Source organism: Gopherus evgoodei, chromosome 3 (genome assembly GCF_007399415.2).
Source record: "Gopherus evgoodei ecotype Sinaloan lineage chromosome 3, rGopEvg1_v1.p, whole genome shotgun sequence".
Lineage (NCBI taxonomy): Eukaryota > Metazoa > Chordata > Testudines > Testudinidae > Gopherus > Gopherus evgoodei.
In genome coordinates, this window is record NC_044324.1 from 123,097,326 (window position 1) to 123,124,025 (window position 26,700).

Genomic DNA, 26,700 nt, shown 5'->3' on the forward strand with positions numbered 1-26,700 from the left:
GCCATATGTAATTGTTGGTTATTGCAGTTCATCATCCTATGGGAAAAAAACAAAACTAAATACGAAACAGAAGGCAAGGAAATATTTCCATAACCTTGCCCTCAGGGAAGCTCGCCTTATAAAACCTAATCAATGACAGATCGCTCCTTTTGAAAAAGAAAAATAGTGGGGGTCTAATAGTCAACTAAAAATATCTGTTGCTGGAAATATTTAGCAATAACATAATCCACATGGTAGCGTCCCTATGGCAGCGAAAGGTTGCAATTTTTACAAAAGTTTTTTACACTTTAAAATAAAAGTCACTGTTCCTCTCAGTTCATCATTTTGCCTCGTCAGATGCCGAATGGTTCCCAAGCTGTGAATGTGTCTGCGTGAGAGAAAAGCGCAATAGCAAACCACACACACACCCCGAACAGGATAAAACAACCCTCGCGCTCAGCCTCGGGGCGGACCAAGTTTCCAGCGCTTGTTTTTCTGAAACGAGAAAGGCGGAGATAGGCTGGCGTCCCTGGAAAAGGTGGGGATCCCGGGGACGCGAAGTCCTGGCGAGGCTGGGCTAGTGTGGAAGCTGCTTTAGGTTCCTTCCTGTATGTCACGGAGAATGTTTTAAGTGACTTGCTTTGGTGACTCGAAACTTGTGTACCCCAGAGGCTGCTCTTTCAAACAGTCGATTTTTTCTCCTGCCTGTGGCTCATTTCCATGCAAAGAGCCTGACATCAGAGTACCTTTTGTTGCTAAAAGCTTTCTTTAGCTGGGGGCGTGAGCAGTGGTGAAACTGGGAGAGCTCATTTGGAAGGAAGGGGTACTAGAAAGTTATCTACGCGCTGAAAAGAAACCATAGGCACCTATTCTGCTAGCAGTGCCTTACAAGCTGACTTTCTGAGGGACTCGCTTTTAGATGGATGTGTGTCTGTTTGTTGGAAGGAAGATTTTGCAATGAATCATTTGCTTTTAAGCTTACGAGAACCCCCGCGGTGAAACTGGCGCAGACTTACCTTCTGCTACCCTGTTGCTGCAGCTCTACCAGAAAAGTTTTGGAAGGAATGTCAGCTGTGCACAGCTCCTGGCTCCATCAGCTAAGAGAGAACAGACCCTAGGGGAAAGCTCTAATGACTGAGCAGGATCTGGCATCTGACCTGGAGATTTTTTTCTCCATTGTCCTTGAAGCTTTCTTTTGGGAAGCAGTGATTTGGCTGGTAGCAGAGATCAGATGAGAAGGCATCGTGAAGCTGTTCAGAAGGACTGGGGAAGTGTTTGTTGTTGGTGTGTGGTGTGTTGAAGAGTCATCCCTTTGACAGAAAGTTGTTGTTGGGAACCAGTATTAAGCTCTGCTGAGGCAGGGAATCCATCTAGTCATGGAGGAGGAACAAGCAGCCTGCCCCGAACCCCAGCCAGACAGCATGATGTCTGATGCATTCTCCAAACTGTGGACAGATGTAATGGGAATACTGGTGAGTTGCTGGGGGCTACTAGGCGAAAGGAAAGGGAAATAAGAAAGAAGATGGGAGATCTGAATCGCTATGTATTGTACTCAAAGCAGCTATTCTGTTGCGCTGTTTATTTAAAAAAAGTGTGCTGCAAAACTAAGAAGGGAAATTTGTGGGATTGCTTGAAAAATGTGGAATAAAAATTTAGTTGGATCTTCTTGTAAAGTAACCATTTTCTTGTTGAATCATCAGAGATGAGTGAGTTTTTTTTCAGGGTTGTGCACATGTGGTAAACCCTTACAGATACATTGCACTTTGTACAGTACCTGCTGCAAATTTTATCTGGTAAATTGAACAGTAGTGTTGTTGTTGTTGTTTGTTATAATATCCGGCTTCACCATCCTGTTTGATTTTTGCCTTTAGAAATTTTGTGGATTAGCTTTTATTTTTTCTATCCCTGAAAAATTTACATGCTGAGAGAAACTGTTTCTTGGATGACCATTATCACAATTTTGGAATATAGTTAGCAATAATTTTCATCTTTTCTCTTTTCATCTTTAGCAATTGGCATTTTGTGAATATATTATCTCCAAGAACATAATACTGAGCACCATTTTAAGAGTTGCTTTGCAATTCACAATTATTTAACACAGATTTTGCGTTCCATGTCTAGCAAAATGCCTTTTCAGTTTGGTTGAAGAACTTATTGTTTTATATTGGTCTGTATCATATTTAACAATATAAGTAATTGGGACTAGGTTCAACTATTGAAACTTCTAAAAACTCTGTATGAGTTTCAGTTCTCACCATGTCAAACTTGGTTTAACTCTGAGGAGCTAGATTTTTTTTTAATAGAAATTTGCAGTGTGTGGTATTCAGTGAATAAGTAACACAGCACACTCTGTAAACTACTGTAGGGTTGGAACAAAGTTGTACTTTAGAAATTGCTGCTTAGAGTAAGGAGTAATTGCTGCAAGGAATAATCCTGGATGCCGTGTTTTGATTCTTGAAATGTTAATTTTTAATTATTAAAATAAGACAGTTGTTTATGAAGTATGCAGTGAGTGAAATATTTCTTTCTACCATTCTTCTTACATTGGTGTCCTCTCCTCCCTCCCCGAGGTTCAATTATTCAACAGCTACAGTAGATCAAAATTCTACAGCTACACTGTACATGCTCTGAATTTAATTACTTTAACCGCTATTTCTGGACTACTTCTAGAGAGAGGTGGGCTATCAGTGTGTCATTTATTCTGTAATTTTCTTTGTAGTCTGGAAGTGGGCTTGTGCTCCAATACGTCTGTTAGTCTGAGAGAGTGCCACAGGACTCTCTCACTTTTTATTATTGTTACTTACACTGCTAGAATAATATTTATTTTAGGTGACAGGTGATAATTACCCTAGACAATTGCCACTTAGTAAGTACCAAATAGTAATGTTATGTACAAGTTCATCGCTGGCAAATTTCTGTAAATATAGGAACCTGGTAATTAACAGTAGAACCCTCTATACTGAATGTTGAAAGCAAATAACCACAAAGAATATTGGGTTTTTTAATCATTCACCATAAGCATCTAGGAATATCATGACAAATTCCTTATGAAAAGTTCTCTAGAACTTAATAGGGATAAAAAACCAATAGGGTTCTAGTCTAAAGCTTTTTAGAGTGTAAGAAAAACTTATTTGCTATGCTACAGGACTTTTCCATATGAAATGTATTAATTCTAAAGGTGATGTTTAAAGAATACCTCCTTATTTCCTTTCCCCAAAGAAATCCTCATTCAAATGGCAAATCAGTTTAGTAGCACCTGGCTCCATACACTATTTCTCTGTTAATGACTTCAGTGTATGAATGAAAGCGGAGTCAATTTTCCCAGTTTGGGTAGGGAGTACACAGTTGGTACTTTATGAACAGCTCCTTTCTCTTTCTTTCTGGCAGGTTTCAGTTCTGCATTTACTGAAAGCAAAGGGTTATTGGATGTCTTAGAGAAGGGTTTAGAAGGTGGCCAAGCCTACCATACAGCATGGTGAATTTTAATAGGGGAAAAGTTATGATTTTCTCAGATCGAATCATTTGGGGTGATGTCAAGTTGTGGACAGGTTTGTTCTGGCTGCACATCCTATTTTCCTTCATGGTTAATAGAGCCCTCTTATTTTTTTCATAGAAAAACTAATCTAAAACAAAATGTCTATATTATAAGTCCACATGGCGGGAAAGAGATACTTGATAACTAAGTAAGCTGGTGTTTGCATTAGCCACATTAGTTACCCAGCATAACTCTATTCCTGCTGGTGCTCCGTATATTATAAACAGGTTTGCAAATACTTTAAAATAAGTCCTTGCACTGGGTCTTGAAAATATACTCAAATGTGGGGAAGGAAAAAAAAAAAGCTTTCCTGAATGAAGACCTTCAATTTTCTGCAGAATTTAAGATTTTATTTTAAACAATAAGTTTCTAGCCCCTATTGTTGCAAAGTAAACATTCTAAATATGAATATGAACTGAGCATAAACTGATTCACTGTTGTCCTCCTGAGTCTACAGACTCCAGTGCTTCTGTTGTTGCTCATACTTTTAGCAAGTGGAACAGAGTACATACTTACTGGAGTTTTGTCAGTTTCATTCTGCTGCTAGGGGAAAGCTATGAGCTATAGTAGACGCAGGCACTAAACCAATTCACTGGAAAGGAGGACTCCAAAATAGAGATTAGTATAGTAGTAGAATAGCTAAGCAACTGCCCTTGCAACAGCCTGAAAGCTAAGAAAGGAGTAGAGTAGTGGAGACATCTGCATCACAGCAGCCCCAAGACTATGGAGAAGTTAAAATGTCAGTGACCCACACACCCATGCAGCAGCCAGAAGGCATTAGGACAGGAAGGGAACAGAGAGAAGGTGGGGCGCTCCTCCTTCTTTCCTGCAGCCACAAGCAGTTGGGAGGGTTTTAAATGTATCAGACATTTACTTGAGGACGTCAGTAGGAGAGCCAGATCCGCAAACAGGGTCTCGGGCAGTGTCTTAGTCAGAAGTGTCCCTTTTTCAGCAGCTGAGTGGGGGTTGGTGCTCACCTGGGCATTACCTAGGAGAGAGAGCCCTCATCTCTTGACCTGGTCTTTGACTGTAGGTATAGTCCCCTGGCAATTAGATTGCCGTTTAAAATGTCCAAACTGACTGAGTGGATGTGCATTAGTGTAACTAATGCTGCTAGTTACAACTGGAGTTCAGTTAGAAAAGAGAGTGTGGAATTGATACAGATTTGGGGGGAGATCGAGAATATACTGTGGGAAAAGTGAGCTAGAGAGAAAGCAGCAAAGAGTCCTGTGGCATCTTATAGACTAACAGACTTTTGGAGCATGAGCTTTCGTGGGTGAATACCCACTTCGTCAGAGAGAGAGGTCTCAAGTAGTGAGATGGAGAAGTGAAGTGACAGTCCCTCCCTCTCTTCCTTATTGCAGTTACTCTAATGATAGTAGCATTTGTAGTATTAACACTTTGGAGCAGTTTATGATGTTAATGCAACGCACTAGATAACATAATTATAGTTGAAAGCTTCATGCTTAATTTTAGACATACTCATGTTGGAAAGCACTGGCTAATTAATAGTTCAAAGTCTCAAACCAGCAATTGATGGTGTGGAATTCATGCGGTATTTTCAGAGAGAGATTGCAATGAGTGATGTGTCGATACCATGGAAATGCTCTGTGTTGCTGTGTGCAGCACCATTTTAGGGAACTGTTCCAAGGTGTATAGTGTTTGAATCAAACATACTGTGTAGTGAGAGCAAACTGAACAAAAGACTGACTTGGTAGTGCAAATCCACCTTGTTGGTCAGATCCTGAATGTGTTTGTCAGTGAGGCCTTTGATCTGATGTCAAAGTTAGTGATACTGCACAGGTAAGTGTATAGATTTGATCATTTTATAGCTGTACTTTTAGGGCAGGGCCTAATGGCATTGATATAGTGAAGAAGATAGTATCCTAAAGCAGCATAATTCTTTGTGTTACAAGTAGGTTTCTTCCCTTAGGGTACTGCTGCTGTAGTGGATATGTTGGGTAAAATCCTGGCCCCACTGATTCCAATGCTGAAACTTCCATCAATTTCAGTGGAGCAAGGATTTAATTCAAAGACAAGGCTATGGCTCACTTAGGACTCTTCCTGTTGAAAGAACAAGATCTTAGCAAAGGATACAGAGGTTCCTGTATGAGCTACAATGAAACTAGATGACCTTTCAGTTCGTTGTTTCAAAGTGTTAGCAAGTTCCTGGTTTCAAGTCTGGCGAATCAATGATAAGTGTTGGGCAAAGACACTTAATTTCTATCCAGAGCATTTTATAGTTAGTGAACAGTTGCCAGCTAAAGAGAACAGTTTATCTGTATTGAGGGGCATAAAATCAGCTTATATTTGCATCTGGAACTCTGCCATTTGCATGCATAATCTCGGCTCTTAGTACAATGCTCCATGCAGTTTTCAACAGTTAGGTTTAATCTCTTAATCAAAGTAGTAATAAAGATCTTTAAACATTAGAGAGAAGCCCGTCAGATAATTCTTTGGCTACTGTTATTTCTAATTACATTAGTATTATCCAGTCAATTGTAAATAAAGGAGTCCAGTGTTGTTAAACCAAAGGTCCTGGGAGTCAGAAGGCCTGAGTGCAAATCCTTAGCTAGTGTAATTTATCATAGGTCCATCAATGATAATTTATCCCAGCTGGAGATCTGCTCTCTGGATTCTGTTCCTGACTCTGTCACTGGCTTGCCATGACTTTAAACAGGGCATGCAAATTTAGGCTAATATTTCAAAAAAGTCTACTACTTGGCGTGCCTCAATTTTGGGGGGCCTAACTTAAGACACCGAGGCTACTGACTTCAACTGGAATTGCAGGTGCCCAGCACTTCTGAAAATAAGACCCCAGGATGTCTCAAATTCAACACTCAAAAACAGATGAACCGAAAAGTAGAGAACACTTTTGAAAACAAGGTGCTATAATCTCTAGGCTTGTTTTCCCCATCTGGGGAAACTACTACTTAATTGCCTTTATATATTGCTGTAAGATCCTTGGATGCAAAGTGTTTTCATTACCGCAGCTACTTTAGAGTGAGTTTTTAAAGCAAATCACAGGTGCCAAGGATGAACAAAACAGACCTGACATATCTTTTGAGGGGGGACATATATGGTTTTGCTATCTTGCAGAACATGACTGTTGGATTAGAATATAATTTTTCATATAAATGAATTGAAATGGACTCTGGTAAATGAAAGGGGTGGAATATCTCCTTTTTATGGACACCCAGCCAGCCAGAGAGCTGTAAAATCCCTCTTAGTAGTTATTCTCTACTTGCTTTACCTGTAAAGGGTAAAAAAGTTTCCCTGCATAGGTAAAAGGAAAGGAGTGGGCACCTGACCAGAAGAGCCAATGGGAAGGCTAGAACTTTTTAAAATTGAAAAAAACTTCCTCTTTGTCTGTCTCTGGCTATTCTCTGGAAAGAGGGAGCAGAGCAGCAATGCTGTAAGAAGCTTTGGGCCAGTTATAAAAAATCATCAGATCATACCTAGAAACTACTCATTTAAATCCCCAGATATGTAAGTAGATCAGGAAATGTCTAGGAAGATGTGATTAGGTTTAATTTCTTTATTTCTTTATGGCTTGTGGACTTCTCTGTGCTAACCCCAAATGCTTTTGTTTTGCTTGTAACCTTTAAACTGCACCTCAAGACAGTTATTCTTGATGCTTAATCCTTAAATCTAGCAATAGCCTGAGTTTCCAGGTATATTTTTTTTTATTTTCGTTTTTAATAAAATTTACCTTTTTTAGGAACAGGACTGGATTTTTGTGTCCTAAGAATTTTGTGCACATGTTGTTTAATTAGCTGGTGGCAACAGCTGATTTCCTTTGTTTTTCTTTCTCAGCATTTCCCCGGAGGGGACGTGAAAGGGCTTGAGGGTACCCCACAGGAATGAATTTCCAAGTGAGCCTTCCTGAGTCCTCAAAGGGGTTTTTGCACTTGGGTGTTGGCAACATCTACCCATCCAAGTTCACAGAAAAGCTGCAACCTTGGGAGTTTAATATAAGCCTGGAGTGGCCAGTATTAATTTTTATAATCCTTGCAGCCCCCCACCTTCTGCACTCGAAGTGCCAGAGCAGGGAATCAGCCTTGACATAGATGGTGACTGATTACAGATAAGCTTTTTTTTTTTTTTTTTTTGGCCTACCCATCCAGTCTCCTTTCTCATCTCATAAAAGTTTACCTCCACCAACACTAATCCTTCTCTGAAGAGAGACAGTTCAGAGAGAACATCTGATAGAGACTTTTTTCTTGCATGTCAGGTCCCATACATTGAAGTTTGATGGAGATATCTGTGTTATCTGTGAGATCCTGGAGACTAAAGCTTGATAAGAGGGGTCAGGCCTGGCTCCTGCCAAAGAACTGGTTTTTCAGACTTGCAGAGAAATAAAAGTAGGGAAATTATATAGCTGTATGTTGAATTGCACAGCTGAAATAGCTGTTTTCAAGAGATAAGCCATCCTGTTAAGGTTATAAATTCCCATTTTCAAGTTCCTGTCACTTGGCTATGAAAATGCACCATTATGAGAATTGACACACATGGTTTCATCTCCCTTAATTTTTTCAACATATTTAACACCAACCAATTCAGCTGTCTCTAAATTATACCAAATGCAATGGATAAAGCAGACTGTCAGAATCTGCCCATTCTGTATGCTGTTTTTGCATTTGTGAATATGAAAAATGATCTGGTATTTGGTGCATCGGGTTTAAAATAGCTTTACATATTTTTGAAAATAACTGTTTTTAAAGGAATTTTTTTGTAATGCATAAAAGGTATTTAGATGTTGAGAGGTCAGGGCCTCTTGGTTAAATAACACAGCCTTGGAAAATTCTGCTTGATCTCAGAGCAAAGAACTTTCTGTGATGGCTCAATTATGATTAATCATATTTATTACAGTAATGCCTAGGGATTAACTGAGTGGTAGGCACTGTACAAATACAGTGTAATAGACAATCCCTGTCCCAAAAATCTTACAATCTAAAGAGAAAGGATAGACAAAGAATGGGGCAAAGGGTTTTAACATGCAAGCAGAGTGATGTCACATCAGTTCAATTATTTATTTGTTTGGGGGGGATGTTTAGAGGCTCAGCTAAATGGAAAGAGAGGATGAGAGAGCAGAGAAAGGGGGATGGAGCAGGTGAGAAGAGAGGTGGTAGGAAGGTACAAGGGGCAGATGTGGAGTAAAACTAAGGTGAAGAGACTGAGATTGGGGGTTGGCATCAGCAGCCAATCAGCACAAGGCAAAGACAGTCCAGTCAAACTGTAGAGAATATTTCAGTGTCTGTTGGTCACTGCTTAAGCCTCTGCTGCCTTGCCAGCTTCAGTCTCTGTCTGGCTCCTCACTGCAAATTCTTTCCCAAAGGCCATATGGCTGTGGGGGAGGGGAACCACTGTGTGAGTCCTTTTCCCTGCAGTGGAAGGGTCTCCTCTATACAGTTGTAACCCTTCTGCCCGTCTGAGTTGGCAGCAACAAGGGCCGGGTTCAGCATCTGTGGGTTGCGTTTCAATAACGCAGTGCAAAACTGGATTGAGCCCCCACCCAGTGACCTGGGACAGTTACATACCACCCCCTGGCGCCTCTAGGAGGCAATACTTCCCCTCTCGCAAGCACAGAGTCTGAATGTAGCAAAATCCTTATAATAAAGGAGGGAAACAATGTGGCATTATGTTGGGGAAACACCACAAACAGGATTCATAACACAAACCATGAGCAAAAGACCTACCCTCAAATAAGTTTGGCACTGTCCTTTTCCCCTCAGGGTCTTAAGTCCAACCATCCAAAAGATCACCCTAAAGTCCCATAAGTCCAACACCCCAAAATTCTCTGTCCCTAGTCAGTGCAGCCCCAGAGTTCAAAAGTTTATCTGCAGAGTTTAACACCCCCCCATCCAGCCTGGGTGGAAAGGGGGGGTGGAAGGAGAAGGGGCCTGCGGGTTGTTAAGGGGCACCTTACGTGGTCCAAGGCTGACTGCTCTGCGTCTCCGTGGGGTTCTGCTACAGCCTTCACCGTGAGCCTCTCCACTCCACTCACTGTCCCATTGGCCGCTCCAGCCGTCCCACGAACTACTCCATTCTGCCAGCTGCTAAGCAATATATCTTCAGGGTCTCCCACTAGTTAACACATCACTCTGTAATTTTAGCTCTTAATTATTTCAACTTGTGGTAGGGGAGCGCCAGTGCTGGTGCACCATTGGCCCAAAGTGAATTCAGTACAGCAGCCTATAACTAGACTCTTAATGGAATCAAAATTAGCTCTGCTATTCAACAGTGGAAAGAGGGAGAGGTGCAATTGGTTTTTCAGGCCCTTAAAAGGGACCCATATCATCAGGTACAATACCTGTCCCCAGTCTCTCTCAATTCACTGGCTTTTGGAACCTATGTCTAGCGAGTGCTACTTAGTTGATGATGAGACCCTCTGTCATAAAACAGTTCCACTGGCCTTGATTCACATAATCAGGGTAACAACACTTTATTCTTCCTGCCCCAATAACAGAGAAACTGGGAATCCCACAGCAGCCAAAGTGACCATTTGGGCGGCTGTGGGCTCATGCTAGGTGGGGTGGGTGTACCTATAGAAACAAAACCAGCCCCTGAAGTTCTTTTCCACAACTTGCCACAATTCACCACCAGATGTCAGGGCAGAGCTCATCCTGACTCTGCTTACGCAGTTTTAGGCCGATAAATGCTGGGGGGAAAGTTTGGCCCTGGATAGGTGCCACTTTTTACCCTCTCCAACACTCCCAGTGTAGCAGTATGAGATCTCTCCCTCCCCATCCTTTCCATTATCATTATGTAAATAATTTGTGAGTAAATTTGGTCTCAGGACTGTTATATATTAATTACAGTTTGACAGGCTTACGTAGCAGATGAGTAATGACATTTATTATATAGAATTGTTTATCATAATATCCATTTTCACATAAAATTAGGCAGATTTTTTTCCTTCTCACAATTGAATGAGTGAGACTCAAAAATTTGGTCAGTTTCCATTTATTAAATGTCTCTGGTGGTGTGGTGAGAGGAGGAGAAGGCAGCAGAAGTTAATTTATTCAGGTGCAGCGTCAGGGATATTTGGATCCTAGTCTCACATTTCTCATGATGGAACACACACAAGAGAATTGCTCTGTTTGGTTTTACTATGCACAGATCTCTCTAAGGACAATACTTCTGTGATAAAAGCATGGTCTCCGCTGGGGAAATATCTAGGCAAGTGTATTGTCTTTGCGAGCTAAAAAACTAAGTTGTGGCAGTCCCTGTTCTACTGGTAGTACCATTTAACAGCAGAGTTTATTTTAATAAACCTATTTTAAATAAAAATGTAAACTATTGAAATTTCAGCCAACCACTCAAAATAGAAAGAAGGCACATGCTGTGATTGTAAAGTGTGTGATGTTGGCCCTGATGAGTACATATTGTGTTTAGTTGAATATTCTTGGGGTTTGAGTGGAATATTTTCCTTGGTTTCATTTATGATAATAGTTAAAGCCTTTCTCAGCTGTTAACGTGATGTTTCAAACTACACGCTAATTTTGTATTTTAATTCAAATTGATATAAAATAACTGGTGTTTTGATAATAAATAGTTTCAATATCTGCTGGATAAGGTGTTTGAACTATCTGAGAGGTAAAAACCAAGACTTAATATTGTTTTTAACCTCCTGAAAAACACATTTTTTAGACATAGGTGATAAGAATATTAGATCTCTGTTGTTTTGAAGCTAAATCAAAAGCTTAGATATAAAACAATCATTTATTATAAGTGTTTTTGTTTTTTTTTCAGTACCCATCATACCTAAAAAGCAAACATGGATCAGGAATCAAAACTCTGGATCCTAACAGCCATGGTATTTAGAAAGGGTTTGGAATCTGGATAAAAAAATCTGTTTCAAGCCTGCTTCTGCTACAGACACATTAGATTTTGCTGTTCCTTACATACTTTTGACTTCTCTGAAGCTCCCTGTCAGCATAAGGATCTGCTTGTGAGCATCACTTTACAGGAGCAGGACCTAAGATAGTTATAAAGCCACATATTTTGGGGGGGAAGATGAGAAGAGAGGGGGAAAAAAGAATGCATACATAACAATGTAATGCATAATAAAGGTAATATATTTAACGGTTCTGTTACAGTACCACAGGAGGTCTCTTAGTGGTTTATCACCAGAATCCCAAGAGGGCAATCCTGTATTTGTTTAAATATTACATAGTATGAAAGAATGTTCCACTAATAAGGTCTTTTGATTGGCGGAACATTCCTAACCCTCTTTTTTGCAGCTGAAGATGCTTTGGGCAGTGAAATGGGTGCCATAGAAACAGAGGGCGGGGGAAACAATAGATATAGGGCCAATTTCTGCTGGCATAAATGAGTGAATTTCCATTAGTCAGTGGAACTGATTTCATTTACATGAGCAGAGCATTTGGCCCATAGACTTTAAACGAAAAGAAATATCCTTTTGTCATCTCTTCATAAGTTCATGTGCTTCCCTAATCGTATAGTATTGCCAGGGTTTTGTTGTGTGGTGATCTGAAATACACGGGCGTTAAGCTTTTGTGGTCCTTAGCATTCCAATGACTTCCAAGAGGAACTTGCTCTCAAAACAGTGAGGAAGTTCTGCTTTCATTTACAGCAATGTAAATCTGGTTTAATTCCACTGTTCTCCCAGAGAGAAATTTTGGCTTGATTTAAACTATGGCCCCCTTTACACCACTCTGGCAGTGTCTAAGAGTCCTTAAAGTGTGTGTAAATACACTGTTAGAGATGTGTAAAGGAGCATCTGTGTAACTGTGAAGCAGGTCCAGTTATCTTTCAGTGCATTTCACATTTTTGTCCTTATTTGAAAGTTATGATTGCATTCCATAAGCCACACTTGTGCATGAGTCACAGCCCTAAAATTAATATGTACAAATTGTAAGAATTTCCCTTTTGAGTTCTCAGATATACTGCTCCCCTCTAGATTTAGTGCCTGCAGTCTTCCTTTTACTTTTATTCAATGCTGAGAAGGATCTGACAATATGACTGAATAGATAGATCTATAAGTTGTGCTCTGAGGGCTACTAATTCTCAGCTCTGGATAACTGAGAAAGGAAATCTCAGCTGGGGATGCTGTAGCACCAGTAATATAAAGTTCAGTCCTAGGAACTGAAAGCAGAAGTGGAAAGTGGATTTTACATATAACCGTATGTTTGCATATCAAAAGCTCTGTGATTTTGTCTACTTTAAGAATTATGTATGGGGGGGAGTATATATTAGGGAAATCAGACATTTATAATATATTTAGGGATACTAGATTACATATTCTTACACATAAGGTAGAAATCAAAGGCAGTATAGCTGGGTGGCAATTACAAATGAGTTCACTGTGCTAGGATGAGAGAAACATCCTGGCTTGATTTCTGTATTTCTTTACAGTAGTCAGGATGGATTCTGTATAAGACTACCTTTTTTTTTTTTTTGTCGCTAGAAATATCCCAGACAAAATGGAGAGGCAGATTCAGCACCCACTCTTGCTGCGGGGAGTGGGAGCTCCGGGGTCCCCATGCTCCAGGGAGTCCACCATGGCTGGACAGCTTCAGAGGGGTTCTCCATTGCGGCTAGGCAGCTGCAGGGTCCCCATACCAGGGTGGAGGCTGGGAGCTGCAGGGGAGGAGTGGGGGAGGGGCTGCTGAGAGCTCCAGCCTTGGGCAGAAAATGTCATGGATTCCATGACCTCCATGACATAATTGTAACTCATTTGCATTAATACATAACTAAGGCTACAACATAAATTCATCAGGTGAAAAGGCTGCTGTTCAGTCACTATCATTGTAGAAAACAATACAGAAAGAAGGGTGCCGGGGGGAACCTTCCCACTTTCATGTCAGGCGGTGTTTTATCAGAGCAATGACCCAGAAGAGGCCATCCTCTATTTCAGAACCAAATAATAGAAGCAGCTATGCACTACAGCACCTGTACTAGACTGTTGGTGTTTAAAGAAGTTCTTGACAAAGCAAGCAGTCGGATTCCAGTGGTCAGCTAGCACACTGGGAATAACGAAAAACATCATAATTGGTGAGCAGTGGAGCAAGGATTTCAGTGTCTGACACTGAGAGTATGTCCACACTGCAAGTGATTGTGTGATTGTAGTGTGTGGGTAGGCATACCTGTGCTAGCTTTAATCTAGTTAACACATTTAACAATAGCAGAGTAGACATGGCAGCATGGGTTAGCTCCCAGTACAAGCCTGTCAAGGTATGTATTCAGGTTGTTAGCCTGCGCTGAAGTGCATTCTTCCATGTCTTCACTACTATTGTTACTTGGCTAGCTAGATTAATGCTAGTATGGGTATGCCTACCTGTGCCCTAAGAGCCATGTTGGCAAATTGCAAATTAGCTCTCCAGCTGATTTGCATATACTCTTTTATAATTGTTAAAATGAAAAAATAAATGCACACAACCATTGTATTTGCTCTTATTTGCGTAAGGATAGGGGCTGCATGAGTTCATCCACAAGAGTGAAAATCTACAGTTATCAATTTTATCGTCGCCTACTGGTTACAGAGAGACATTGTCCCACAATAGGGCTGCATTTCCTGATTCCTTGGGCCACATTTCTTCTTTGGGCTGCAGGTCAGGTCTTTTTTTCTTAGAAGCATCTCAGTCCTCACTACAGCTGTTAAAGTGGCTAATCCTGCTTTCATTGAAATCAGTTGGAGTTTTGCCATTGACTTTAATGGGAGCAGGAGCAGGCCATTAGTAAGCTATTAAATCCCCTGACAAATGTTGCTTTTCTGATGGCAAAGATTGCAGCTTAGGCCCCAATACTGCAATGAGTTCTGTGCGCACAGACCTCACTGCTAGATTTTAACCTAAAAGTTGAGTTTCAGGAATAGTGGTTTCCTAATTTTCCCCCTCCCTCCCAGTAATTAATACCAGAGAGAGGGTTGAATAAGGGAAGACTCCATGTTCGCTGGGCAAATTCAGGATCCCCATAACTGTCAAATTCTTTGGACGGCTTCTGCATGTTTCTGCATATTGCACTTCCCTAAAGTTTCTCAGAGTTCATATTTTCCCCATTGGAAGAAAACAGCAACTCCCTGGAATTCCGTCTCATTTACTCAAGTTGCGCAGTCAACAATTGTGTGTTTGTGTAGAATTATTTACATTGCTATGTATCATTAAAATAAAATTGATGGATGAAAACAGGTGGATTATCCTGCATTTTTCATGGTACTTTTTTGTATAGTGTCCCATGTTCATTCACTGCTTTCAGGTATTCTGGGAAGACTTTCATTTTTTTTTCCCCCAGGGAATGTACAGATGCATCTCTTTCTGCAAAAAGGAGATCTCAGTCTTTTTATAACTTCCTCTGTTCTCCACCCTGCTCATTTACTATCACCTTATCTGACCTCTGTGATGATGAATCTTTTTGGCATGCCCCTCACCGTGGTACTTAATACATTAAAGTGGCAAATTGTGATTTGTAGTGGGTTTGGGGGAATCAAAACATGGCACCTCAAAGAAATTTATTAATGCTTCCTCAGCACAGCTCCAACAGTGTATTGATTTTTTTTTTCTAGCTGTGTATGGGGTGGGGTGGGTGGAGGGGCTGCGCCTGCACACATAAGTCTGCCAGTAGTCCAGAAATTGCTCTTCAAGTGTTCTCCAAACCTAAGCACTGCATGATTTCATCTGGATTCAAGGAGCTAAACTAAGAAAATTAGGTCAAAGACCTAATCAAAATATTGACTCATACAAGGAGGCACTGGACTCCTACCATGCGCATCTGTGTATTTGCTGCATAGTGGAAAATGGGAGCTTCCACATGTCTAGATGTTCGGTGCTCTGAACATGTGGTCACTAACTCTGGGCTATTGCTGGATTTGATTGGTGCAGGGGTTGGGAGGATTAATCTAAGAGGTCCCTTATTAGCAGGGCTGAAGAAAACTGACAATGGTCAGGATTTGAATGTCATGTTTTCATCAGGATTTTATACTAGTTTTTCAAGTAATCTTTGCCAGTTTACTTATGGCTTTTAATCCTCATTTTAAATGTATTCAGAACACACACAGGTATTTTAATTTTATCTGCTAGCCTTCCTTAAAAATATTACAAAGTGTTGTATAGATAGTTAGTTAGTTAGTTACTTGTATGTTAAAGTAATGAGAGTGAAAAAAGGATCCTGTGGCACCTTATAGACTAACTGACGTTTTGGAGCATGAGCTTTCCTGGGTGAATACCCACTTCCTCAGATGCATGTAGTGGAAATTTCCAGGGGCAAGTATATGTATGCTAGCAAGCAAGCTAGAAATAACGAGGTCAGTTCAATCAGGGAGGATGAGGCCCTGTTCTAGCAGTTGAGGTGTAAAAACCAAGAGAGGAGAAACTGGTTCTGTAGTTGGCAAGCCATTCACAGTCTTTGTTCAGTCCTGAGCTGATGGTGTCAAATTTTCAGATGAACTGAAGCTCAGCAGTTTCTCTTTGAAGTCTCCTCCTGAAGTTTTTTTGCTGCAGGATGGCCACCTTAAGGTCTGCTATAGTGTGGCCAGGGAGGTTGAAGTGCTCTCCTACAGGTTTTTGTATATTGCCATTCCTAATGTCTGATTTGTGTCCATTATCCTTTTCTGTAGAGACTGTCCAGTTTGGCCGATGTACATAGCAGAGGGGCATTGCTGGCATATGATGGCATATATTACATTGGTGGATGTGCAGGTGAATGAACCAGTGATAGTGTGGCTGATCTGGTTAGGTCCTGTGATGGTGTCACTGGTGTAGATATGTTGGCAGAGTTGGCATCGAGGTTAGTTGCATGGATTGGTTCCTGAGCTAAAGTTATTATGGTGCGGTGTGCAGTTACTGGTGAGAATATGTTTCAGGTTGGCAGGTTGTCTGTGGGCAAGGACTGGCCTGCCACCCAAGGCCTGTGAAAGTGTGGGATCATTGTCTAGGATGGGTTGTAGATCCTTGATGATGCGTTGGAGGGGTTTTAGCTGGGGGCTGTATGTGATGGCCAGTGGAGTCCTGTTGGTTTCTTTCTTGGGTTTGTCTTGCAGTCGGAGGCTTCTGGGTACACGTCTGGCTCTGTTGATCTGTTTCCTTATTTCCTCGTGCGTGTATTGTAGTTTTGAGAATGCTTGGTGGAGATTTTGTAGGTGTTGGTCTCTGTCTGAGGGGTTAGAGCAGATGCGGTTGTACCTCAGTGCTTGGCTGTAGACAATGGATCGTGTGATGTGTCCGGGATGGAAGCTGGAGGCATGAAGGTAGGCATAGCGGTCGGTAGGTTTTCGATATAGGGTGGTGTTAATGTGACCATCACTTATTTGCACCGTGGTGTCGAGAAAGTGGACCTCCCGTGTAGATTGGTCCAGGCTGAGGTTGATGGTGGGGTGGAAGCTGTTGAAATCATGGTGGAATTTTTCCAGAGTCTCCTTCCCATGGGTCCAGATGATGATGTCATCAATGTAGCATAGGTAGAGAAGGGGCGTGAGTGGGTGAGAGCTGAGGCAGCGTCGTTCCAGGTCGGCCGTAAAGATATTGGCATATGTGGGGCCATGCGGGTGCCCATAGCGGTGCCACTGATCTGGAGATATATATTGTCATCAAATGGACACAAATCAGACATTAGGAATGGCAATATACAAAAACCTGTAGGAGAGCACTTCAACCTCCCTGGCCACACTATAGCAGACCTTAAGGTGGCCATCCTGCAGCAAAAAAACTTCAGGCGGAGACTTCAAAGAGAAACTGCTGAGCTTCAGTTCATCTGAAAATTTGACACCATCAGCTCAGGATTGAACAAAGACTGTGAATGGCTTGCCAACTACAGAACCAGTTTCTCCTCTCTTGGTTTTCACACCTCAACTGCTAGAACAGGGCCTCATCCTCCCTGATTGAACTGACCTCGTTATCTCTAGCTTGCTTGCTAGCATATATATACTTGCCCCTGGAAATTTCCATTACATGCATCTGAGGAAGTGGGTATTCACCCACGAAAGCTCATGCTCCAAAACGTCTGTTAGTCTATAAGGTGCCACAGGATTCTTTGCTGCTTTTACAGATCCAGACTAACACGGCTACCCCTCTGATACTATAAAAAGGATGTGTCCTACATATTTAGAACTGTTCACTACTTTGTGGTTTCCATTGCCTTGTCCAGTTTTAACTGACTTGGGCACGGGGCTTTTTGGGAGACTATTCCACAGACTCATGTCTCGCTACCTTCATGTAGAGAGAGAATGGGAAGGCTTAAGGGATAATGTAGAGAGGGACTCATTGTCTAGAGGATGAAGGATTTCTGTGGTGAGGAAAGTGAAAAATATTCCCGACTTTTTGAAATGTAGCGTCTAAACTTTAGGGGCAGGAAGTTAGGAGGATCATAGAATCGAAAATTGCAACGCTCGTGACAGGAGATGACTAAGGGATGACTAAGGATTTTGGAAGAGGTGATGCCAACTGGAAGACAAATTTCAGCAAAGTTCCAGAGATGCTGCTGATTGTACATGTACAGACAAGGAATATGTGGGAGGAAAATAGTTGGGAGTCAAGGGTGACTCCAGAAATACTGAACTTGGGAGCGAAGTTAAGGGCAGAAAAAGCACCATTGCAGGCATGGAATACCAAGCAGAGATACTAGGAGAGGAAATAACACCTGCATGGCCCATTGCTGGTGTCTTATTTTATGTGCATTTAAAGACAAATACTGAGTATTGGTTGACAATTGTTGACTAATATGGATGTGAGCTGTAAGAGTAAGATTGAAACAAGAATGCTCTGAGAGTATGACCTGGCACATGCTTAGGATAGGCAGTTTATGGCTGTCAGTGTGGTATAGCTGGGGAAAGTCTAGGGGATGTAAACATGCTTAGGTTCTGTGAAACAAGGCTGTTGTACATTACTGGAGAAGCACCAGTAGGAATCTTGTGCATGTTCATTCCTCATCAGAGAATCGCCTGTATGTAGCCTCTGTGAGATATAGTAAGCCTGCAGTTACTCAAGAGCAGACTACATAGGATTCACTTCTGCTGGTGAGCAGAGACACTTTTCTTAGTTGGGAGCCCATTTAGCCTAATCACCAAGCACTTCGGCAATGTCGACGAGATATGGACATGTAGGAATCTAAAACCACATCTTTGCTATACACAGATAACGGTGAACAAGTGAATGCATGTACCAGATCCCAGAGTCGAAAGGATTATAAGATGACACGCAAAAGAGCTTTTATTACTGAGTCGATATCTCTAATTGATATAAACATGAAACCCTGTAGAGTCTCTGGTGCTTAAGAGATATGTATCTAAATAATATTTAAATAGATTCTTGCAGTTTTAAGACACACTGGGGTATAATTGTAGTCAGTTTAATTAAATGAACTGAAACCCCTCATAACAGTACATTATTGCTCCTAAATAAAATGCTCTTCAAACACAGGCTTTACAGTGCTTAGTTACGACAATAAAAAACCCTAGTCCCGTACCATGAAGTTTGTGCATAGTTTTTTATTCACCTAATTTGTCTAGCTACAAAAGATGGGTCATAGTAATTGCTACCGCTGCTGCAGTGATGAAATGAGTCTAGTATTGAAGCAGTGATAAAGTACTTCAGTATATAGCCAGTCTTTTTCTGGTTTTTAATATTTTTTTCTTCAATGAATGGAGTGCAGAGCAGAATGGCATAAGCAATATACAGATAACAGTACTAAAAGTTATTCTATGCCACTACCAAACAAAAATGCTTTGGGTCAGATTTTCTGAAGAGGTCAGCATCCAGTACCTTCCATTTAGGCACCTAAGTGCAGTGTTAAGATCTTCAAAAGTTCTCAGCACCCAAAAGCTTCCATTGAGGATCTAACCATTTCTGTACATCTGCATTCCTATTCTGTGTTGATAAGACAAGGAAGGTTTGGAGTGACTGGGATTCAGAATGCCCAGGTTTTGTTCCTGTCTCTGCCACTCATTCATTGTGGTTTCTGAGACTTAAACTAACCCCTAATTGCTGTTGTTTCCTCATGCATAAATACTGTCAGAATACTTACCTCATAGGGGCATTGAGAGAGAGAGTGTCTTTCTACCACATTTGGAATACATTAACTCTTACCTCCCTCTTTGCTCCCTGAAAAACTTATTCCAAGCAAAGACCCCTTGATGAGGGAAAGGAGAAGACAGTCTACTCAAGACCTTGTTTTTCCAATCTTATTGTGTGGGAGACACTCAGATACTATGGTGATGGTACTAGTGCAAAACCCTGTAATGTTCTTGCTTGAAGTTTGTAGAGCACCTCTATAGCAAAAGGTGCTATATAGAGTACTATAGGTATTTGGTTCCACTATGTTCACCCTTGTAATTGTTTTCAGTTTTCTTAAAATAGTACGTTTTGTTCTGCTTGCCACACTGTAACATTGCCTTTTTGCTTCATTGCTGCCAGAAATTTTCAGGCCGAGGTCCAGCCTGCTGAGCTGAAAGACAAAACAGAACGCTATTGTTTACATCCTTTGGGCAGTGACACCCCATTTTGTAGCGGGGGGATTTCCTCAGGAACCCGATGTGCAATCCGGTGAGCTGTACCCACCAGGGCTCTGATACACAGTTCATGTCTGTCCCCTCAGTTACTGCACTAAAAAGGAGTCTGACTCGGTTTAGGTTACAGGAAACCTTTTTCCTGCTGGTAAGATTAGATGAGGGGGGGAAAATGGATTTCTGCCATATTCAATTACTTACCAGAAAAGGAAATAATAACTATCAGGAACCATAAGAGTGCAGGCAGGAATTCAAGGTGCGCAATGCTTTGGATGTGTCTTCCAGATACCCAAACTACTGAACTCTAGCAGCAATGGTTAAAGCTATGGCAAAGCTTCAGAGGAAACAATTAAAATGTATGCCTGCTTGTTTTCCCTCGTCCACCACTGCATTTATTTCCCTGTGTGTGTTTATGTGCATTCATCAAAATGTCTCCTGAGCTCACACTACACTGTACCACTGGGCACTATAACGAAGACAACAAATTTCCATAACTAGCCACCAGAATTTTGGGAAAGCAAATCACATTTCTGAATGCAGAGTGCTAGTAGACATGCTCTGTGAACAAAATTTTAGAGTGGTGAGAGACACTCCAGTATCACTTTTATGTAGACCAAAGAACTATTTACATGTAGGGTCTTTTCCCAACCACATGAGCCTGCACATCTGTTGACAATCAGGGTCATGGATATAGTGCTGTGGAAAGAGTAGCTGAGCCTGCCAATGCATCCTCCAACACCGTAACAAGCAGTAGTTATTCATTACCTACTTGTATTACCATCCTGCATGGGAGCCCTAACCACAGACCAGGACCTCATTGTGCTAGGTGTTTTACAAACACAGAACAAAGACAGTCCCTGCCCCAAAGAGCTTACAATGTATTGGATTCTTAGAATCTCATAAACCGTTGAAGATTTTGAAGTAATTTTTTCTCAGGTCTGAAAGAACTGGGGACCCTAAAGTGGGTAGAGAATTAGTTAACTAGACCCTCAGTTACTGTTTCAATCTTGTGTGTGTTTGTAACTATGATTATGATATATGTATACACATTTATATAATTGATTTTTGTGCATATAAAACTTTCTCACTTAAACTATGAGCGTGATTGATAAAATGTGTGATGGTGTAGGGTGCTAAAATGGTTTTATTGTCAGGAGTTTAGGATGACTCCACAAGACATTAGATGCTGTAAATAAAGATGATCTGATTTACTAATACAAATCTCACTTAGTCAATTACATTACTGTTCATGATTTTGATACGGTAATTGATCATTAAAATACAGTAATGGCAGGATTAGAGCAAAATCCTGGATAGCAGTAGAACGCTAAAATGCCAGTAGATTGACTTGGTGGCATTCAGGACACTGCATGCATATGAAAGCCAGATTTGTTGTCAGGACTGGCACATGGGCAGTCTGGTCTAGTGGTTAGAGCAGGAATCTTGCCTAGTGATTAGACCCCAGAGTTGAGAGCCATAGGCCAAAACTGGAGTCAGGAATCAAGCCCAAGAGTCTGAGTCAATAATCAGAGCCAGCTTTTGCAGCCGGGGACAAGCTGGGCAAGGGAGTAGGGCTGGTGTTAACTGGAGCGGGACCAGGGCAAGAGCAGAGTGGGGGAAAACAGAAGCATGGCTGGGAACAAGGCAGCCACAGGAGCAATTATTGAACCTGCGAGTGTAGGCACTGAGCAGACAGTGATCTTCAGCTGAGCTTAAGTACAGCTCTTTTGTCTCCTTTGAGCCAGTCAGGCTGGCTGGTGGCTCAAGCGATTTTCTGCCGCTGCGCAGCTAGGATCATTAAGCTGCGTGAAGGCTGAACCGACTAGCTCCAGGTTCTGCTGAGGGAACTCAGCCCCATGGTGCCTGGCATTTGTTAGACAACTGAACTATAAAACTAGTGGAAAAATTAAAAATTACTCCGTATTCTCAAAATAAGACAAACTCTGTATATCTTGGAGATACCTCCCAAATATTGTTTGTAATGAAATCCTTATTTTGCAGCTATTTTCTGCCAGTTTTTGTTGAAACAGAAACTCTTTCCTAGATTTCTTACAGCAGGATGAGTAATAAATAGGATTCCAGTGGCGCTGGATTCATTGATTTTTAATTCATTGTTTTACTATATTTCATGAGTATATTCTGGACTAGGGAAGTGCCCCTTGCAGATTTTTAGTATTCAAGACAAACCAGGGGATAGACTACACCCTTTTGTAATAACTCACGGCTGTAAAGATGGCAAAAGTTTTTTGCTGTGTTTTTAATTTGGGCTTTTGCTTTACTATGCCGTTGAATCTCATATGCTGGGTGCTTAAAGGTCCAGTCAGTTTTTTGGGGTACGGTGGCCCACTCATTATTGTGTTGTTCTTAAACTTAAGTTTTTTTTCTTCAATTTCGTAAAATTCTAAGAATAAATTTATTCTTGCATGTCTTTACTCTTGTTTCCTTCAATCTCTTCTGCTGTGATTGCTAGTGCATGTGCATGTTGGAGACTTTAGCACCACATAAGAATATCATATTCTGCAGTGCTATGTAACTAATGGAAAAACTGATACAAAGAGAGTGAGTTGTTAGTGAACCTTCCATTGATGTTTTGTCTTTGTTGTAAATGTTGTCTATACAGTGAGATTAGTACTGGTTCCTTCCTCTGCTTGACACGTTTGGCATTCACTCAAGTCTCCTTCATTAGACGTTGGCTCAAGAAATGTGCCCACACCATAGCTCCTATTATGCTTCATGATCCTGGCCCACCAGTAGAAAACAGCTTGAGCAACTTTTTTCATCTTCAAGATTTTTAGTGAGATGACATCCCAAGGATATTTTTAGATTATGTGCGTGTAAATCCTTAATTAGTGTTGTTGTTGTTGTTGTTGTTTGTTGTTTGTTTCTATTGGAAGCATGTCTAAAGGCTCCATTCAAGACAAGAGCCCCATAATGTTACACGTTATGCCAACACATAGCTGCAATTCCTGCCCCAAGAGTTTACAATTTAATTTAGAGGCAAGACTCAGGTGAATGTCTTCAGCAAAAGGAGGGGAGAGTGAAGACAGGTACAGTACTTGGCTTGATGGGTTCCAAACCATCTTAACTTTTTTTCTTTTTTTTAAAACCTAGATATAATGAGCAGTTCTTGATTAGCTGTTGTTGATGGGGTGACTCTTTGTAGGCATCACAGAAGGCAACAGTCTTGAGATGGGATTTGAAAGAGGCCGGGGTAGTGGCCTTCCAAATAAACATCAAAAACATTGGTACAAGATTGACTTCATGGGATCATTTGATTGACTTTTAAGTGTTCTCATATGATGTTGATTTTTAAGATACATGGGCACATGAAAGAGCTGGTTATAATTGGGATAAATTCCCACTTTTTAAGGATGTTAGAAAAATGAATGATTCTGGTAATTCTGATACCAAAGGCCAGGGATGAACATGTGGACTTTTCAGCTGACTTAATTTTGACCTAGATGAACATCAGGTTTCCATTACTACACTACACTGTGCTGCATGCAGAGTGAAAGATCCTAGCAATGTCACTTCAAGATGTTTTTAATCTACAAGTAACAAACAAACAACATGTTTAGGGTGGATCTACAAAGATTCCTTGTTATATATTCTTGGCAAATATATATGTTCTTTACAGTGAAAACTGAGGGAGAAAGATGATGCTAAGGAACTTTGCTTCCCATTGTCTATGTTCTCCATGAAGTATTCTTTTTAATATATTTATATAATGAGGCATCATAAACTACAAGCAGAGAGAATACATAGTAATGTGGTTCAGTATAAAGTTTTTAACAGCATGAGTTCAGAATGGCTGCATTACTCTAGTGTCAAAGCCCCTAGTGAAATGTATAGGTCCTCTCAAATGAATTGTTTTATGACTATAAACTATCACGTATTCCATATATGGTACATGTTACAGAAAAACTTTTAGGAAAATTGTTGAGACTGTCTTTGTACCTCTATCTGTTGAAGACAGGTGTCTAAGGGCCAAATTCCAATGCCAGCAAAATTAATAAAAAAACTCCCTGTGACTCAATGGGAGCTATGTCATGTCCTTTGTTATCTGACTCCAACTGTACAGGAGCCAAGGGGAAGTCATGACAATATCAAAACATAACCTAAAATAGATTTTCATGATATAAAAATGTCATGACTTTAAAGTTCAATATTGTAGGCCATTCCAGGACTAGAGGGGCAAGTGCTAGGTCCCCACTGGCTGCACTTTTCTGTCTTGAAGAGACAAGGTGAGTGAGAGAATATCTTTTATTGGACCAACTTCCGTTGGTGAGAGAGACTTGCTTTTGAGCTATACAGAGCACTTCTTCTTTCTGTGTTGTTCACCTTAGTAACTGTGAAGATTCAGAAAATCACAGACTTTGAAACTGTGAGATTGTTAGGTATAAGATAAAATGTCTCTGGTATAGGATGGAATATAGCCCATCCTGAGCCTTGGGGAAAGAAGGAAACATTTCTCTATCTGGTTGTTGTATTTGTTTTTAAATGGCTGCTGTTTTGAAGCTGCTCTCAGGCTTGGGATGTCGGTCGTAATCCCAGTGAAAATGGATTGCTGGGCAGAGTGCAGGTGAGTGGATCAACAGTGTTGTTATTACGCAGCCCTGCAATATTTTCAGATACATATCACGACCAGGTATGTGACATACCATAGCAAAAGCAATTACAAAGCCATGGGTACAGAGATAAACACAGATTAATGGTTCCATTTTGAGAAAAGTTGTCTATTTTAAATCTGATGATTTTAAAAAATTATACAGGAAGGTGGAACATATTGGCTCTCTCTCCAATGAATGCACAGAGTCTGTATTCATCTACTGATCTCTTTTGCAATGCAATAGAATATTTGGCCAGTTGCATGGGGAGGCTTGCACAAGCTGAAATGGGGACAGGAAAAAGAACAAAAGAAAGGGGAGGAAATGACCTGAGTAAGCAAGTTTAACAAGCGTGTGTGAATTAATAAGGGAAATGTTTAAAAGCAATTGGTGAGCTGTTTAAAGTTGTCCCAGAACAGCCTGAACATCCCTGAGTTTTATTATGCAGCAGGTAAGCTCAGTTGTCCCTGACCTGGGAAGGAGCTCTGTGGTTATATTTTTCACAAGGAGGAGTGCTGTTGAATAATTTCTGAGTGTACTCTATCAGGAACAAATATGTTTTCCCTTCAGCTTCAATCATACAGATGTTTTTATTCCACCGCTATTTTCTGGAACAGCCCTATTTACTATGGCCCAAATCCAACTCTTCATGTATACACTTCTTACAGTATCCAAAACCAAAGGTATTGGGGAAATGCAAGCTAATATGCCATGCATTTTTGGTAGCCTTCCCTGTTGAGAACTAAATGCCAAAAATAAGCTGCTAATGTTTACCATGCTTTCCACACAGTAGTTCTGTGTTTCAGGCACTGAAATGGATATATTTTGTCTTAGGCTGTGAAGGTCCAAAGTAGGCCTTTAGCCTGGGCTTGAATGTGAAGCGTTTCAGAAGAGGAACTCTTTCCTTTCTACCATTTCCACATATTCTTTTTTTAACAGGCAGGCTGACGTGTCTCTCCTCCCACTTACTGTTCTATTCCTTGTCTCTTGGTTCAGGCATGGGCTGTGGCCCCACCAGAAGTGGTTATGAAGATGCCCTAAGGAGTCATATAAAAATGGAAACTAGGACATATTACAAAGGATGAATATAGGCAAACAACACAGGAATACAGGGGCAAGATTAGAAAGGTAAAGGCACAGAATGAATTCAAACTAGCTACAGGAATAAAGGGAAGCAAGAAGACTTTTTATCAATACGTTAAAAGCAAGAGGAAGACCAAGGACAGGGTAGACCCACTGCTCAGTGAGGAGGGACAAACAGTAACAGGAAACTTGGAAATGGCAGAGATGCTTAATGACTTCTTTGTTTCGGTCTTTACTGAGAAATCTGAAGGAATGCCTAACACAGTGAATGCTAATGGGAAGGGGGTAGGTTTAGAAGATAAAATAAAAAAAGAATAAGTTAAAAATCACTTAGAAAAGTTAAATGCCTGCAAGTCACCAGAGCCTGATGAAATGCATTCTAGAATACTCATGGAGCTAATAGAGGAGGTATCTGAGCCTCTAGCTATTATCTTTGGAAAATCATGGGAGACTGGAAAGATTCCAGAAGACTGGAAAAGGGCAAATATAGTGCCCTTCTATAAAAAAAAAAAGGAAATAAAAACAACCCAGGAAACTACAGACCAGTTAGTTTAACTTCTGTGCCAGGGAAGATAATGGAGCAAGTAATTAAGGAAATCATCTGCAAACACTTGGAAGGTGGTAAGGTGATAGAGAATAGCCAGCATGGTTTTGTAAAGAACAAATCATGTCAAACCAATCTGATAGCTTTCTTTGATAGGATAACGAGTCTTGTGGATTAGGGAGAAGCGGTGGATGTGGTATACCTAGACTTTAGTAAGGCATTTGATACGGTCCCGCATTATATTCTTATAGGTAAACTAGGCAAATACAATTTAGATGGGGCTACTATAAGGTCGGTGCATAACTGGCTGGATAACCGTATTCAGAGAATAGTTATTAATGGTTCCCAATCCTGCTGGAAAGGTATAACAAGTGGAGTTCCGCAGGGGTCTGTTTTGGGATCGGCTCTGTTCAATATCTTCATCAACGACTTAGATATTGGCATAGAAAGTACGCTTATTAAGTTTGCAGATGATACCAAACTGGGAGGGATT

General features: G+C 40.8%; 1 protein-coding gene across 1 annotated transcript in view; it reads left to right on the forward strand.

Moving 5' to 3' along the window:
• Window positions 1-523: 523 nt before the first annotated feature.
• Window positions 524-26,700, forward strand: part of SASH1 (SAM and SH3 domain containing 1) — a 178,009-nt gene continuing 151,832 nt past the window's right edge. The window contains 1 exon segment of the mRNA XM_030556531.1: window positions 524-1,451. Coding sequence (XP_030412391.1) covers window positions 1,356-1,451 — 96 coding nt within the window. The 5' untranslated portion in view covers window positions 524-1,355.